General features: G+C 58.2%; 1 protein-coding gene and 1 non-coding gene across 5 annotated transcripts; one reads left to right on the forward strand and one right to left on the reverse strand.

The window, feature by feature from the left end:
• Positions 1-3,546: 3,546 nt before the first annotated feature.
• LOC100337909 (low affinity immunoglobulin gamma Fc region receptor III-A-like) lies at positions 3,547-10,376 on the forward strand. Of its 4 annotated transcripts, none has more exons than XM_002715247.6 (5): positions 3,547-3,602; positions 4,206-4,226; positions 4,575-4,832; positions 8,051-8,305; positions 9,599-10,376. In XM_002715247.6, the coding sequence occupies exons 1-5, from the start codon at positions 3,563-3,565 to the stop codon at positions 9,784-9,786; spliced, it is 762 nt and encodes a 253-aa protein (XP_002715293.1). In that variant the 5' UTR covers positions 3,547-3,562; the 3' UTR covers positions 9,787-10,376. The 4 variants fall into 4 exon arrangements, with proteins under 4 accessions (XP_002715293.1, XP_008262395.1, XP_008262397.1 ...); XM_008264173.5 differs by having other exon boundaries at positions 4,578-4,832; XM_008264175.5 differs by lacking the exon at positions 4,206-4,226.
• A 1,972-nt stretch (positions 10,377-12,348) lies between these two features.
• On the reverse strand, positions 12,349-12,422 carry TRNAN-GUU (transfer RNA asparagine (anticodon GUU)). The gene has a single exon. It is a non-coding gene; the product is annotated as a tRNA-Asn (tRNA).
• Positions 12,423-13,697: the final 1,275 nt, after the last annotated feature.

The following is a 13,697-nucleotide window of genomic DNA, read 5'->3' on the forward strand; positions in this document are numbered from 1 at the left end:
TTCTTGTGCAAAGACAAGAACCCTCGCTTTCTCAGGTAACACTAGCAAGGAGAGGGGAGTGGACAGCTGGGAGAAATGTCCCCTCCTCCCCCACAGTGGAGGTTCTGCACAGGAGTGGCAGCTCACCGAAACACTTCATTTCTTCTCAGTCTTCAACCCCAAGAGATCACACTTCTGTCACCCAAACCTGTAATTGGATGGCAGCTGAGGCAGGCCAGGCAGAGCTCCGTACAGTGCCCGTGGCCACATGGAAGGCACTTTCTTGAGCAGGTTTCTACAAACGCTGGTGCTGTTGGCAAAGCCCTCCTTGAGGATGGGCCCTCCGCGAGCTTCCCTGTTCTTTCTCTGGCTCCTCCTGCCCAAACCCCCTGGCCAGTTGTTCCTCCTTTGCACGCTCTGTGAAGCAGCCTGTGCTTACCTCTGCTTCTCCTCCACTCAGGCCTTCCTGCCGTTCCTGCTCCACACTCTCAGAGTTGGAGAAACTGCATCCATGGCGTGTCTCAACAGAGGACCCAGGCCTGGGTAGATCCACGTGGAGCTTTCTCAATGAGTAGGCACCTGCTATGTGTATTTGCAACTTTTCTTAAAAGAAGAACTAAAGCTTTCAACACAAGTGTTGTGTGTGTGTTTTTTTTAAAGATTTATTTATTTATTTATTTACACAGAGAGATAAGGAGAGGCAAAGACAAAGAAGAGTCTCCCATCTGCTGGTTCACTCCCCAAATGGCCACAACAGCCAGAGCTGGACCGATCCGAAGCCAGGAGCCAGGAGTCTTTTCTGGGTCTCCTACATGGGTGCAGGGGCCCAAGGACTTGGGCCATCTTCCACTGCTTTCCAAAGCCATTAGCAGAGAGCTGGATCGGAAGTTGAGCAGCCGGGAGTAGAAACGGCGCCCATATGGGATGCCGCACTGCAGGCGGCAGCTTTACCCACTATGCCACAGCGCCGGCCCACAAGTGTTGTTTTTAAGATTCATTTATTTTCAGTTATCTGAAAGGCAGAGCAACAGAGGGAGAGCCCAATCCACGGACGCACCCCTCGAAATGGCCACAACAGTGAGGTCTGGCCCAGGCCAAGGCCAGGAACCAGGAGCTCCATCTGGGTCTCCCACATGGGTGGCAGGGACCGTAGTACCTGGGCCATTGTCCTCGGCCTCCCCCAGACTCATTTGCAGGAGAGCTGGTTCAGATGGGGCGGGGCTAGGACTCAGACCTGCACTATGGGAAGTGGCAGCTTAACCAGTGCCCCTTCAGAGTTCCAAGCATTTGCCACGTTGGGGTCCCCTACACTGTGTCTTCAGTCCCGCCGCCCTGTCGTCTGAGTTCCCGGGCCGCGTGTCTGGACGCCTGCTTGGCACCTTCCCCTGAGGTCTCCACGACCAACCGAACTCAACCGCGCCCAAGGCTGAGGTCATTACCTCCTCCCCGAGTGTGCCCCCGTGAGCAGAGGGGCGGAGGGTGACTCAGAGGCTGTGCCACTGTTTCTCTCTCTCTGCCTGGGTCACTTCCCCTTCCAATCTGATGCATCCCCGGCACTGCATTGGGGGCCACAGGCAGAAGCTGAGTCAGAGCAGGAAATGAAGCCTCGGAGAAGGAAAACGAAAGGGGACGGCCGCCTCGCACCCCGCGTCACGGGGCTGAAACCACTTGCGGAACTGGGAAGAACTGAGAGAGCTGAGGGACGCCCCCGCCCGGCTCAGCGATCGCCCGCAGCCCCGGAGGGGCCTCTGCTGTTGCAGTTTCCCGAGGAAGCAGCTGAGGCACTTGAGCAAGGAGCCTGAGGCTTGCGTTACTGCTCTGGCCTTGCTCGCTCCCGGCCATGTTTGCGGCTGCTCTCGGCGGGGGGCCGTCCCGCATCTAAGGCAGGAAGATGGTGGCCACAAAGAAGGCGAACACGTCCCCGGCGTTGATCAGCTCCGGGCTCGGCATGTTGTGGAAAGGGGAGATCACGTGCTGGGGCTACGCCGACTCTGAAGATCCTCACCGGAGGGAGAGCGAAGCCGGGCATCCTCGCCACCACCGCCCCCGGGAACTGGAACCACACCACGCCGGGTGGGCCCAAATGGGTGTGAGCGCTGCAGCGGCCATCCCTGTGATGGGGGAGGTGCTGCGGGGTTCACCTGGCTGTCACTGGCCCAGGGATTCTCCCACCCTTAGAAGCCCAACTCAACACACCTGAGAAGTACGCCGTGCGCTTTCTTTTAAAACATAAACCTGGTCAGAGCTTGTTTTTAAAGTTTCCACATACTGGCCCTGGTCTGGATTTTTGCAAGATGTAAAGGAACCACTTGAGAAGCAGTAGGGTGGCCACTGTCCAAGGCCCAGTGGGGGAGGGGTCGCTGCAAGAACAGGTGGGTGGCGTGGATGGATGGCGATGGGAAGGAGCATTAACTCCACGCAAGCACGAAACAGGACCAACCAACCCCGAGAAGCAGAGCTTCTGTGATTCGGGGTGGGAAGGGCATGAGTCGGAAGCAGCGGGCAGCTGCGCCTGTGCCAGTCCCTGCCTCCACTCCACGCCCAAGCATCAGGGCCACACCTGTCTGCTCCTCTCCTCCTAGACTTTTCCAAGACAATGACACCTGCCCGGACTCTCAGGAATTCCTGGGAGAGTAGCTCCACCAAGCACAATCACTGGATTGGGGTCTGGGGCCTGGACTGGGGAGGGTGGGGGAGGGTGGGTGCATCAGGGGATGAGAGAGGTCAACAAGCTTCCCACTTCCTGCACCGTTGCTGGTTGGCAGCCCTGGAGCCCTTGGCCACCAGGCCCAAAGACCAGTCGAGGCCCATGGGCCCCTGAGGGGTCTGAGCTAACCTGAGCCGCTGGGGCACAGCACAGCCCTGGGGCCACCGAGGCAAAGGTGAGAGCTGCTGCCCTCGCCTCCCCACCCTGCCCCACCTGTCTGTGCCCCTTTCAGCCTGGCACCAGCGGCTTTGCCCCCTTTGGTCCAGCGCTCGCTCTCTCTCGCTCTCTCTCTCTCTATCAAGGCCCAGCTTTCTTCAGTGTCACACAGAGCAGGTGGAATCCCCTGTGGATTACAGACCCTGGGAAAGGAATCTTTTGCAAGAGACACAGCCAGTGGGCTGAAGATTTAAACACCTCCTTCCTGCCTGCAGGCCGGCCCTGGCTGGGGTGGAGGTGGTTCTGGGCCAGGCAGGAGGGTGAGAAATTCTGAGAAAGGCCCACTGGGCCCCAGCCTGCATCTCAGCTCCAGGCTCTTGCTGCCCACTTCTTGGCACTGGGTGCCCCAAACCCAGCAGAGGGACACAAGCATCCTGATTGCACCTGCTCTGCCAGGTGCCACGTGTCCAGACGGTCAGCTGGACACCCGGGGCAGCAAGGGGGTGCATCCACCCCGGCTGCTCCCCCGGGCTCTTTCTTCCTGTTCCTGCCCTGAGAGAGGCTCGCTTCTCAGAATCTGGAGTCCAGAATCAGATGGGCTTCCTGGAAAAGGAACATGGTGAGTGGCGGACTGGCGGGAGGGGAGGGGCTGTTTCCTTCCTCTTTTCTGGTCCGTGAGTCCCTGCTGTCTGTGTGACTGGCTCACTACAGTGCATCAGCATGGGGCAGCCGCTGCCCCCAGTGGCTCTGCTGCTTCTAGGTAAGTCTTGGTTGCCCCGACTGAGGGAGAAGCTCCAGCTGTCCTGGGTTCAGCATGGACTCCTTTCCATACCGAGGTGGGACCGCCAGCCAGGGACGGGACCTGTACCGTGTCTACCACCGCATTTAGCTTCCAGGACGAACCTGACCCCTGGGGGATGAGAGAGGAGGAACCAGCCGGTTCTGACTGGGGCATAATCAGGGGGTGCAGGGTGAGTGTGAGGCCACTCACCTCCCTCAGGCCTCAGTTTCCCCTGCGGGCACTGAAGAGTGTGGCCAAGGGGGGCTGAGGGCTGGCCTTCCGGGGCCCCTCCGTGAGTTTTCGTTTCCAGCCTTCCCAGGGGCTGGGGTTGAGGTTGTGTCTGTGATTGATCAGGGATCCGTCTGTGTCCTGAATCTGGGAGTTTGCTCAGGGAGCGAGGAGTAGGCAGGGCGCAAGGGTCCTGGTGCAGGTCGGTGCCCAGGGGCAGGCAGCAGCACAAGTGTCCATGAGCGCTCTCTGGGCGCCCAGGGCAGGCGTGAGCGGGGGTCCCAGTTCAGTCCCCACCCGCCGCCCCCGATGGCCGCCGCTGCTCAGGGTCTCATGCGCTCTTCTCTCTTGCAGTCTCAGCTTCCTCGCGGGCTGGTGAGTTTGCTTCATGTCTGGGATTGATCAAGGGAGGCACGTGAGAGCTGGTGGCCACAGGTTGTTGGCAAATGACCATCGCATGGGCAATGGCTGAGGTGGGGCTGGCGGGGACGGTTCCCCCAACATGGTGGGCCTCGTCCCCGGGCTCGTCTGGCCAGTTTTCCTCAAGAGACAGGACAGCCCCAAAGTGGGGCTCCAGGCCAAGACGCTCACAGGCTGAGTCAGTGGCTCTGGCTGAGCTGCCCACGGTGGTTGTGCAACAGGCTCCTTGGGCTTCTCCCGGGGCAGGGCCAGCCGGGCCCCGCCAGCCCCGCGCCCTCACCCCGTGTTCTCCCACCTCTGCAGCAGATGTCCCCAAGGCGCTGGTGCTCCTGGACCCTCCGTGGGCCAGCGTGCTCAAGGATGACCATGTGACTCTCAAGTGCCAGGGGCTTCACCCTGCTGGGGACAACACCACACAGTGGCTGCACAACGGGAGCCTCCTCTCCAGCCAGGCCCCCGCCTACACCATCACAGCTGCCAGGGCTGAAGATGGGGGCGAGTACAGGTGCCAGACGGGCCTGTCCTCGCTCAGCGACCCGGTGCAGCTGCATGTCCATCTCGGTGAGTCTGCGCAGGGAAGAGGGACTGCACTGCTGACAGGGGAGGCGAGCAGCCCTGAAACGCAGGGGAGTCAGGAGCTGATGGAACCAGAGCAAGACGAGGGCATTGCAGACAGAGCAGCCATTCTAGCCGTCCACAGGCCTTCGCAGATGTCCACAGACAGGTCTGGGGCCTTCGCCCCTGCAGGAGTCCCGTCCACACAGCGTGCACACAGGGCAAGGTGCCACCGGAAGTCAGGGCACGGCACTGATGCTGGGGCTGCGACACACAGATCCCTAAGCCACCTCCCAAACCACCCCGAATCCCCTGGTGACGTCTCGCCCCTCCCTGCCCGTCATGCCACACTCAGACGTGCCCTGCAGATAAAGCTGGCCATGTCTCCCCACTCTCAGTGCACGGCTACCATTAAGCATGGAGTGGGAGTCTGTGTGCTCCTAGCAGCATCCAGGCATCAGGTGCGTGGAGGGGAAATATTTGGAGGCAGGGTCTTCCCTGGTATCAGCTTGCAAGCCTGGCTCCCCTTCCATGGCTGCCTCATTTGTGCAACATGTGTGAGTGGAGCAAGCCCGGAGGGAAGGCAGGTGCAGTAGACAGAGGCAGATTTGTAGCCGAGGTTCCGTGAACTGGGCTCATGCAGCTGGGGTGTGTGGCTCCTTTGTCTCTGACCGCCCAGCAGACACGGCCCTCACTCCCCAGAGCTCCAGGAAGGAAGTCAGTGGCCACCTAAGTCCAAATAAAATGGGAAATTGTCAAGAGGCAGCAATAGAGAAATCAAGCCTAGGATTCCTGGGCCTTGAACTCGCTCTAGATCCTGGCTATAGACGTCAGCCCACAGGCTGCAGTAGCCTTGGCCGTGAGCATGACGGTCACCAGGCGACCTCCTGGTCACCCCAGAGGACTCAGTTCTTGGTGTCTCCCTCTGAGAAGCTTTCTGCGCTGGCTCAGGTGCAGTGGCTTTGCTGCACTCTCGCGGGGCTGCAGCCGCTGTCCTCGGCCTGCTGTCACTTACCACAGTGCACTCTGATGACTTCTGAGAAGTGAGTTTCTCTGCAAGACTGTGGATTCCGTGAGGGTGGGGACCACGTGTCTCAGTCATGTGGGCCACCCAGTGTGCACACTGCCTGCACGTTGTGAGTGCTCAATAGAAAGTCGCTGGCCGAGTGTACGCGTGGACATTCACTGAGTCCATGATCAGACTGACTGGAACAGGTGTGGCCCCCAAAGACCACCAGACTACCCTTCAGCCATAGCCTAGCCTCTCTCCTCTGGAAATGTCAGAGATATATACAGCCGTGGCCTTTCTTGGTAATGCTGTATCTTTTTAAATAAAATATTTATTTGAAAGGAAGAGTGACAGAGAGAGACAGACAGAAGACAGATGCAGGCATAGAGAGAGACATAGAGAGTTAGACCCGTTGGTTCATTCCCCAAATGCCTGCAGCAACTTGGGCTAGGCCTGACGCAAGCAAGGATCCAGAGATGGGCCTCCCACCTGTTTGGGCCATCATCTTCTGCCTCCCAGGGCAGGCATGAGCAGGAACTGCATCTGCAGTAGATTCAGCAGTCGCTTCTGGGCCCTCTGATACAGGCCGCACGTGTCCCAAATGGCAGCTTAGCCCATTATGCCACAATGCCTGCAAAAAATGCTGTATTTAGTAAGTAATACAGATTACCTTCTGTTCAGTAAATCTTCCTGCTAGAGAGTCTTCATCAAAACATTTCTACCAGTTTGGTTTAGCGTGAGGCAGAAGACTTTCTAAATTATAGTAAATTTTAGTTGGTCCTTCCTTATTATAAAAGTCATTTGGGTTCAACATAAAAATATATATGAAAATAGGGGCCTGCAGTGGCAACATCCCATATTGGTGCTGGTTCAAGTCCCAGCTGCTCAGCTTCCAACCCAGCTCTCTGTTAATGTGCCTGAGAAAGCAGCAGAGTACGGTCCAAGTACTTGAGGCCCTGCCACCCACAGGGGAGGCCTAGATAGAGTTCCAGGCTCCTGGCTTCCACCTGACCCAGCCCCAACTGTAGTGGCCATTTGGGAACTGAACCAGAAGATTGCAGATTTCTCTCTTTGTTGCTCCCTGTCTCTATGTAACTCTGCCTTTCAAATAAATAAAATTACATATATATATATATATACACATACATATATATATGGAAGGAAATGGACTTGATTAAAAATATCTGTTTGAAAGGCAGAGGTACAGAGAGGGAGCTCTCCCATCTACCAGTTTGCCTCTCAAATGGCCTCAACAGGTAAAACCAGCAGTCAAGAGTTTCTTCCAGTCTCCCAAGTTACTGCAGGGGCCCAAGGACTTCCGCTGCTTTCCCGGGTGCATGAGCAGGGAGCAGGATTGGAGGTGGAGCAGCTGGGACTTGAACTGGCACCCATATGAGAGACTGTACAGGTGGTGACCTAATCTGTTAGGCCACAGTGCTGGCCTCCTTTATGAATATTCTTTATATTCTACCATTTTCACTGAACATTGTCTCGGGAATGCGTTCTCGTGTCACTGTGTTCAGGTGCCACATCATCTTACATTTCCGGGCCCCTCTTGACCATGACTTCAGGTTCTGAGTCCGACTACTTGGACGGTGGGGGAACAGCTGGCCTGGGGACGTAAGGATTCTCTCCTCTGAAGGCTGTGCTCAGAGATAAGAGGCCCTCGCTGGGGCCTGGATGCTTCAGACACCGCGATTATCGCGGGCACCCCAGCCCCGCCCCCCCATGGTAATACAGCACCTCCTCCAGGGTCCTGCAGCCGCCACCCAGCCACCTTACCCCTGCCTGCTCAGCAGTCTTTCAATAGCTCTACAACTGCCTCTTCCTTCTAAAACCCACCTCTTCTCTAAGGGGCAAATCGGCACTTGCACGGGCAGCGTTCACTGTCTGATCCAGGACCTGCTGTAGTTCCCGGTCCCTGCCATTGCGGGTCCGGGTCCAGCGCGTAGGCAGCCTGCAGAGGGAGACCCCGGCCTCGCTTCTCAGCCACCTCAGCGCTCAGCCCTCTGCGCTCTCCTCACATTCTGACCACGTGGCTGTGTGTCCTCTTCCCCGTTAGATGGAAGGCCTTGGTGGGACGTGCGCGCTGGGGCCCGGCCAGCTTTTCCCCAAAGGGAGCCAGCTGAGCGTGGCCCTGGGGTCCGGCGGTCCGTGTCCCCTTCACAGGAGCTCGCCGTGGAGAGCTGAGGCAAGCGGGTGTCTGTGGTTTCAGGCTGGCTGGTGCTCCAGGCCCCGCGGTGGGTGTTCCAGGAAGGGGAGCCCATTCAGCTGAGGTGCCACAGCTGGAAGAACAATAAGCTGCACAAGGTCACCTATCTCCAGAATGGCAGAGGCCTGAGGTATTTCCATCAAAATTCCGACCTCCACATTCCAGAAGCCACGCGCAACCACAGTGGCTCCTACTTCTGCAGGGGCCTCATCGGGCACCACAACATGTCCTCGGAGACTGTGACCATCACTGTTCAAGGTGAGGACCGCTCAGCCCTAGCGAGCCGGGCCCGTGTGTGGAGCCGGCACTGCCCTCCCCCACCCCCGGGAAGGCAGACTTCTCAGTGTGGGTTCCTCCTGAGACCCTGAGACCGCCAGGGAGGCCGAAGTGCCTGAGGGCGGGGAGGCTTGGCCACTGTGCGTCAGCCTGTTCCTCTCGCATCGCTTAGACGTGTCATCGACTCTGCAGTGGGACAGAGGAGCAGAAGCCACAGCTCCTCCCCTATAAGCACACATGTTCTTGCCACAAGCCATGCTGGGTCCCTATCCTGCTGGCCCATCCCTCCGTGCCCTCCTCAAGGCCCAGCCAAGATGCACCCTGGCAGGAGCCCCTCATCCCCTCGCAGACAGAGTCTGGCTCCACCCTGCCCCTGACTCACCATGGGCCCAAGGGTGGGCCCCCTCATCTGCCTGAGCCTTCTGGGCCTCTCCTGGAGCGGGGCAAGTCGGCCTGCGCTGGGCACCTTTCGCTCTGCACAGTGATGCCAGCTGCACCTCGTGACCAGCACGGCGGGCCTGTGCGACGTCGTGGGGTTGCTAATGCTGACTCCACTTACAGGGATGCAACAGAGACGCAGTCAATAAACCAATAATAAAGAAAGAAAGGTGTCTCTAAGGCCATACCAAGAGCTCCAGTGCCTGTGTGTTTAGCCACCAGGAAACATGTAGGAATTGGACAGGCTCCAGAAGCCTACGACAGAGTCCCTCGGGAGACACATCCCATTTTACAGACGACACAGTTATTTGACAACTTCCCAACTGTCACACAAAAGCCAGCTCCAGCCTGACCTGCTGAACACTCCTGTCACCTCCCCACCTGGCAAGCAGAGCTGTGGCCCAGGGTTTGGTGACTGCGCCCGCTCGGGGAGCACTAAGCAGGAGTCAGTAGGAGGAAGCACAGACTTCCCCCAGACATCCCCCCCCCCACTCCCTAGGGCCTGTCTCTTGGCAGGTGTGAGGAAGACCCCCCACTCCCTAGGGCCTGTCTCTTGGCAGGTGTGAGGGAGATACCCTCCCCCACTCCCTAGAGCCTGTCTCTTGGCAGGTGTAAGGAAGATCCCCCCACTCCCTAGGGCCTGTCTCTTGGCAGGTGTAAGGAAGACCCCCCACTCCCTAGAGCCTGTCTCTTGGCAGGTGTAAGGAAGACCCCCCACTCCCTAGGGCCTGTCTATTGTCAGGTGTAAGGATGATGGCCCCTGGTGACCTCACTGATGACTCCACATGTCTGCCTGAACGACTGTCATTGTTCTCATCTCTCTGTACCTCCTCCCAGGTCCAGCAAATCCAGTCATCTCGTCCTCCGTTCTCCCCTGGCACCAGATCGCCTTCTGCCTGGTGATGGGACTCCTGCTTGCAGCAGACACGGGGCTGTACTTCTCCGTGCAGAGAGACCTCCGGAGCTCACAGAGGGCCAGGAAGGAGCACACACTGGGGTGGAGCCTGGGCTCTCAGGACAAGTGACCCCTGACCCTGGGGGAAATGAAAGGGCGGTGGCAGCATCAGAGCTCCGAATGTCCCCCTGAGTTTGCCATGCCCTCATCCCCACCCGGCATCTCTGCCGGCAGGAAGAAGCCCGCAGGGCCCTCCCCAGTGGAAGGAAGAGGCCTGTGATCTCCAAGTGCCAACAGTGATGCCCGGGGGACCCAAATCTCAGAGATTCACAAACCCTCTGTCCAGCCCAACCACTCCCTTGCAGCAAATCAGCTCTGGATGGTGACCCTTTAAATGTGCAGAAGTCGGTGCTGGCCCTGTGGCTCAGTAGGTTAAACCATTGCACACAGTCATCCTGTATGGCCGCACGTTCTAGTCCCAGCTGCTCCTCTTCTGACCCAGCTCTCTGCTATGGCCTGGGAATGCAGTGGAAGATGGATGAAATGCTTGGGCCCCTGCACCTGTGTGGGAGTCCCAGCTCCTGGCTCCTGGCTCTGGATCAGCTCAGCTCTGGCCATTATGGCCATTTGGGGAGTGAGCCAGTGGATGGAAGACCTTTTTCTCTCATTGTCTATAACTCTACCTCTCACATAAATAATAAATAAAATCTTTTAAAAAAATGCATAGACGTTGCTCCTACAAACATGGGTAAGTAAATCAGTGAAGGAATGGTTGCAGTGGAGCCCAAAGCACAGCTGTTGCTGGTTGCTGGTCAGAGACCCCCAGACTCCCTGCAGACAGAGCGTGGGAGCAGCAGGGGACCTCGGCCAGGCAGCAGAAGGCTGAGAAGGAGCAGGGTGGTCCCAGGCAGGCAGACTTCTCTGAGGAGAACAGGGGCCTGGGTGGGGACAGGGGACTGGGGGTGGGGTGGGGGATGGAGAAGAGCACAGCAGCTCGCTGCCCCGCGTTGACCCAAGTGGACAGAGACTTCTCGGTGTCTGGACCGAGAAAGCAGGGCCCGGGAGAGGCACCCAGGAGTGCCGGGGAGGAGCAGGCTCGGGCTGAAGACACTTTTGGGGGGAGATTACAGCGAGGACAGGCAAGGACAACGAAACCAGCTTTCCTGCTTCGGTGTGGAAATCAGGTGCAGCTTGGTTCATGGCACTGATGGCACCAAGGTTCGACCACCAACAGCAAAGGTACTGAGCTCCCCGGAGTTAAGTGACGGCACCACGTCCCTCGGCAGCCAGCTCCCATGGGGGTGGCGGCTGGGGTGGAGAGGCCGTCGTTGCCCACGGAAGAGAGCTTGAGCTCAGCCCCGCTGTTTCCGAAGTCGCAAACAGAGCACTGGGTGATTCCATGAAGCTCTTTGCAGGGTCTTGCCTGCTGCTCTCACCGAGAAGGAAAAAGCCGTGGGAACAAAGCACGAGCAGTCCTCTCTCGCTTTCAGTTCTTGATCAAAATGCCATCAGAGCTTGGCTAGGGTTGATGAGAAGCCCTCTTCCCGCAGCAGCCATTGCCCCACGGGGGGCGTGGATCCGCCAGCACCCTTTCCACAGCTGCCCAGGGGGTGCTGCGGGGGGTGTAGCCGGCGGCGCGGGTGGGCATCCGAGGGGCTCGGAGCACTGGGGCGGGAGGGGGAAGCCGCGGCCAGGCAGGAGGTGGAGGCCTGGGCCCTGGCAGAGCCACAGCCTGACTGCCTGCGTGGTGCGCTATAAAGCAAAGCAATTCGGGGCGATCTGCGACTATTCGGTGAGATTGAGGGCCACACAGGGGCGTTCGGAAACCACGGGCACTCAGCTCACACGTGTTAGTCTAAGCGCTGAAGAGACCAGATGGGCGCAGGCGCCATTCCGTGCAGCAGCTTAACTTCTAGCGGGAAAGACAGGGCCACAGAGGGGGCGCAGGGCAGCGGCTGGAGCTTCGGTCTGGTGGCGAAGGATGCAGAGCAGTTGGCTAGGCCAAAAAGTGGAGAAAGGCCAAGGGTCCCTGGGCCAGGATTTAAAGCCCGAGCCCGGGCAGAAACCAGCGGTTTGGTTCTGTAGGGATCGCAGGGCCAGGGAGGGACGGGAGACAGTCCCGGGGCCCATCAAGAGGGGCACCGCCTCGGCGCCGAGGAAATCATGTGGGGCCCCGCGAGCCGCGGAGGGAGCTTGAAGACCTGAGGTTTGTCTCCCAGGCCTCTCTGGCCGCAGCTAGGAGGGCGGACGCGGAGGAGAGCTGGAGCCAGGGAGGCGGGGAGGCGGGCGCAGCAAGTGCGGCGGCCCCAGCAAGTGCGGCGGCCCCGGGGGAAGCGAGGGTGGGGACGAAGGAGCGCGGTCCCCCGACATCCAGGCGCCGACTCCGGGGGGTGCAGGCAGCGGGGCGCCGCGGGGTAATCCCGGGCTCGCCAACTCGTGCTCAGGTGAGAGCTGCAGGGCAAAGGCGGGCCAGAGCTTTTCAACTTCCTGGTAGCGGCGCCGCCCTCCCTTTCCTGCCTTCATGGTCCTGCAGCCGGCTGGAAGGCGCACTGATGCGAATCAAAACAGTAATTGGGAACCTGAGGGCCGGCCGGCCGAGGTCCCGGCAAGCGCACGGGCAGAGGTCAGAAGTCACAAGTCACAGAGCGGCCGGGCCCCGCCACCAGCGAAGGGCTCATAAAAGAGGTGGGCACGTCCCTGGGTGGGCTCGAACCACCAACCTTTCGGTTAACAGCCGAACGCGCTAACCGATTGCGCCACAGAGACAGGCGGGGGCCGTTGCTGCCGCCAAGTCAGTTCACCGAAAACGCAATTGACGGCGCTGCTTTCGTCTGCGAGTCCTGGGCTCTGCGAGCGCCGCGGAGCCCGCGGGGGCGCGGCTGCTAACCCGAGTGACTCAGGGCTTTTGTCGGCGTCACCGTCCGCTTAGCTCTGCGCCGGCAGCCGGCTTCTACCCAGGAGAGGCCGAGGAAGGGGGAGCAGCAGACGACGAACAAACGAAGCAACTCCGGGAATCCGAAACTGACGGGCTCCGGGGTCCAGGCGCTCAGCTGCTTTCGCTGTTTGAAGATGAACGCCACTAAGCCTTTTGGCTGATCTACATGATTCATGTGTGCATGTGTTCGTGCGTGTTAATTAGCTTATTTGAGAGAAAATCAAAAATGTACTATCGTGGGTCCAGTTTTGTCTGGCAAACGTATCTAAGTCAAGAACAGCGCAGCTGTGGGGTCTTAGCCTCCTGGACAGAACGCAAATGCCTGTAACTTAAGGACCCTGGTAGTCACATATCCAGGTCCCAGTGTCTGACGGCAGAGACCCCTCCCCCTCTAGTTCCTCCCTCCTCAACTAAGGGATCTTCCTCAGAGCTGGGCCCAACAGCCACTCTCCACATTGCCCAAGTCCCAGGGCCCACGCACAGCCTCCTTCCTCTCTGTCTCCACCCCCTGCGCAGTGGGCTCCAGCGCAGGTGCGGGTCAAAGTTTGCAGTGATCCTCAGGGAAGTGAGGATGCATCAGACATGGGTATGCAGGTGCAGTGATTCATACACATGTGTACACGCACACGAGGGAGCCACAAAAAAACTCGTGTACAGATGGAAATAAAAGAGAATTCCAATTAGGAACATGTTGAAGCCCTGGCATATGCTTGCTAATGGCTTTTAAACTGAAATATGGAATTTTATCCTGAGAACTTCTGTGTGAAACAAAAAAATCCTTTCTTTTACAATATTAGGATAGATGATGCTTGTTGTAGCTGTAGTTGTTTCAGTAATTTCTTAAAACAGGAAGCTGCCAAAACAGGAGGGAGGGATTTTGCTCATGTGTGAAGTCCAACTTGAGCTTGACCTCCTTTGTCAGATTAGACACAGAAATAGGACGTTATTACTTTCCAGATTATTCTAAAGACAGACATTTTCTATGCTTCACTTCACGTGTACATAAAAGCAATCTAAAAGAAGGAAGGGAAAAGAGATATTAAGCAGCATTTAGAAAGAGCAAAAGACAAATGCAGGCCAAAAGAAAGCACAAAATGGGGTAGAGA

Source organism: Oryctolagus cuniculus, chromosome 7, assembly GCF_051225735.1.
Source record: "Oryctolagus cuniculus isolate XC-2025 breed Fujian yellow rabbit chromosome 7, ASM5122573v1, whole genome shotgun sequence".
Taxonomy (NCBI): Eukaryota; Metazoa; Chordata; class Mammalia; order Lagomorpha; family Leporidae; genus Oryctolagus; species Oryctolagus cuniculus.

Excerpts from the sequence above, each read along its gene's own strand:
- LOC100337909 (XM_002715247.6), top strand. The coding sequence starts at position 3,563 with ATGGGGCAGCCGCTGCCCCCAGTGGCTCTGCTGCTTCTAG. Across the intron at positions 4,227-4,574 it reads CTCAGCTTCCTCGCGGGCTG|CAGATGTCCCCAAGGCGCTG; the intron begins GTGAGTTTGCTT and ends CCACCTCTGCAG. Across the intron at positions 4,833-8,050 it reads GCAGCTGCATGTCCATCTCG|GCTGGCTGGTGCTCCAGGCC; the intron begins GTGAGTCTGCGC and ends CTGTGGTTTCAG.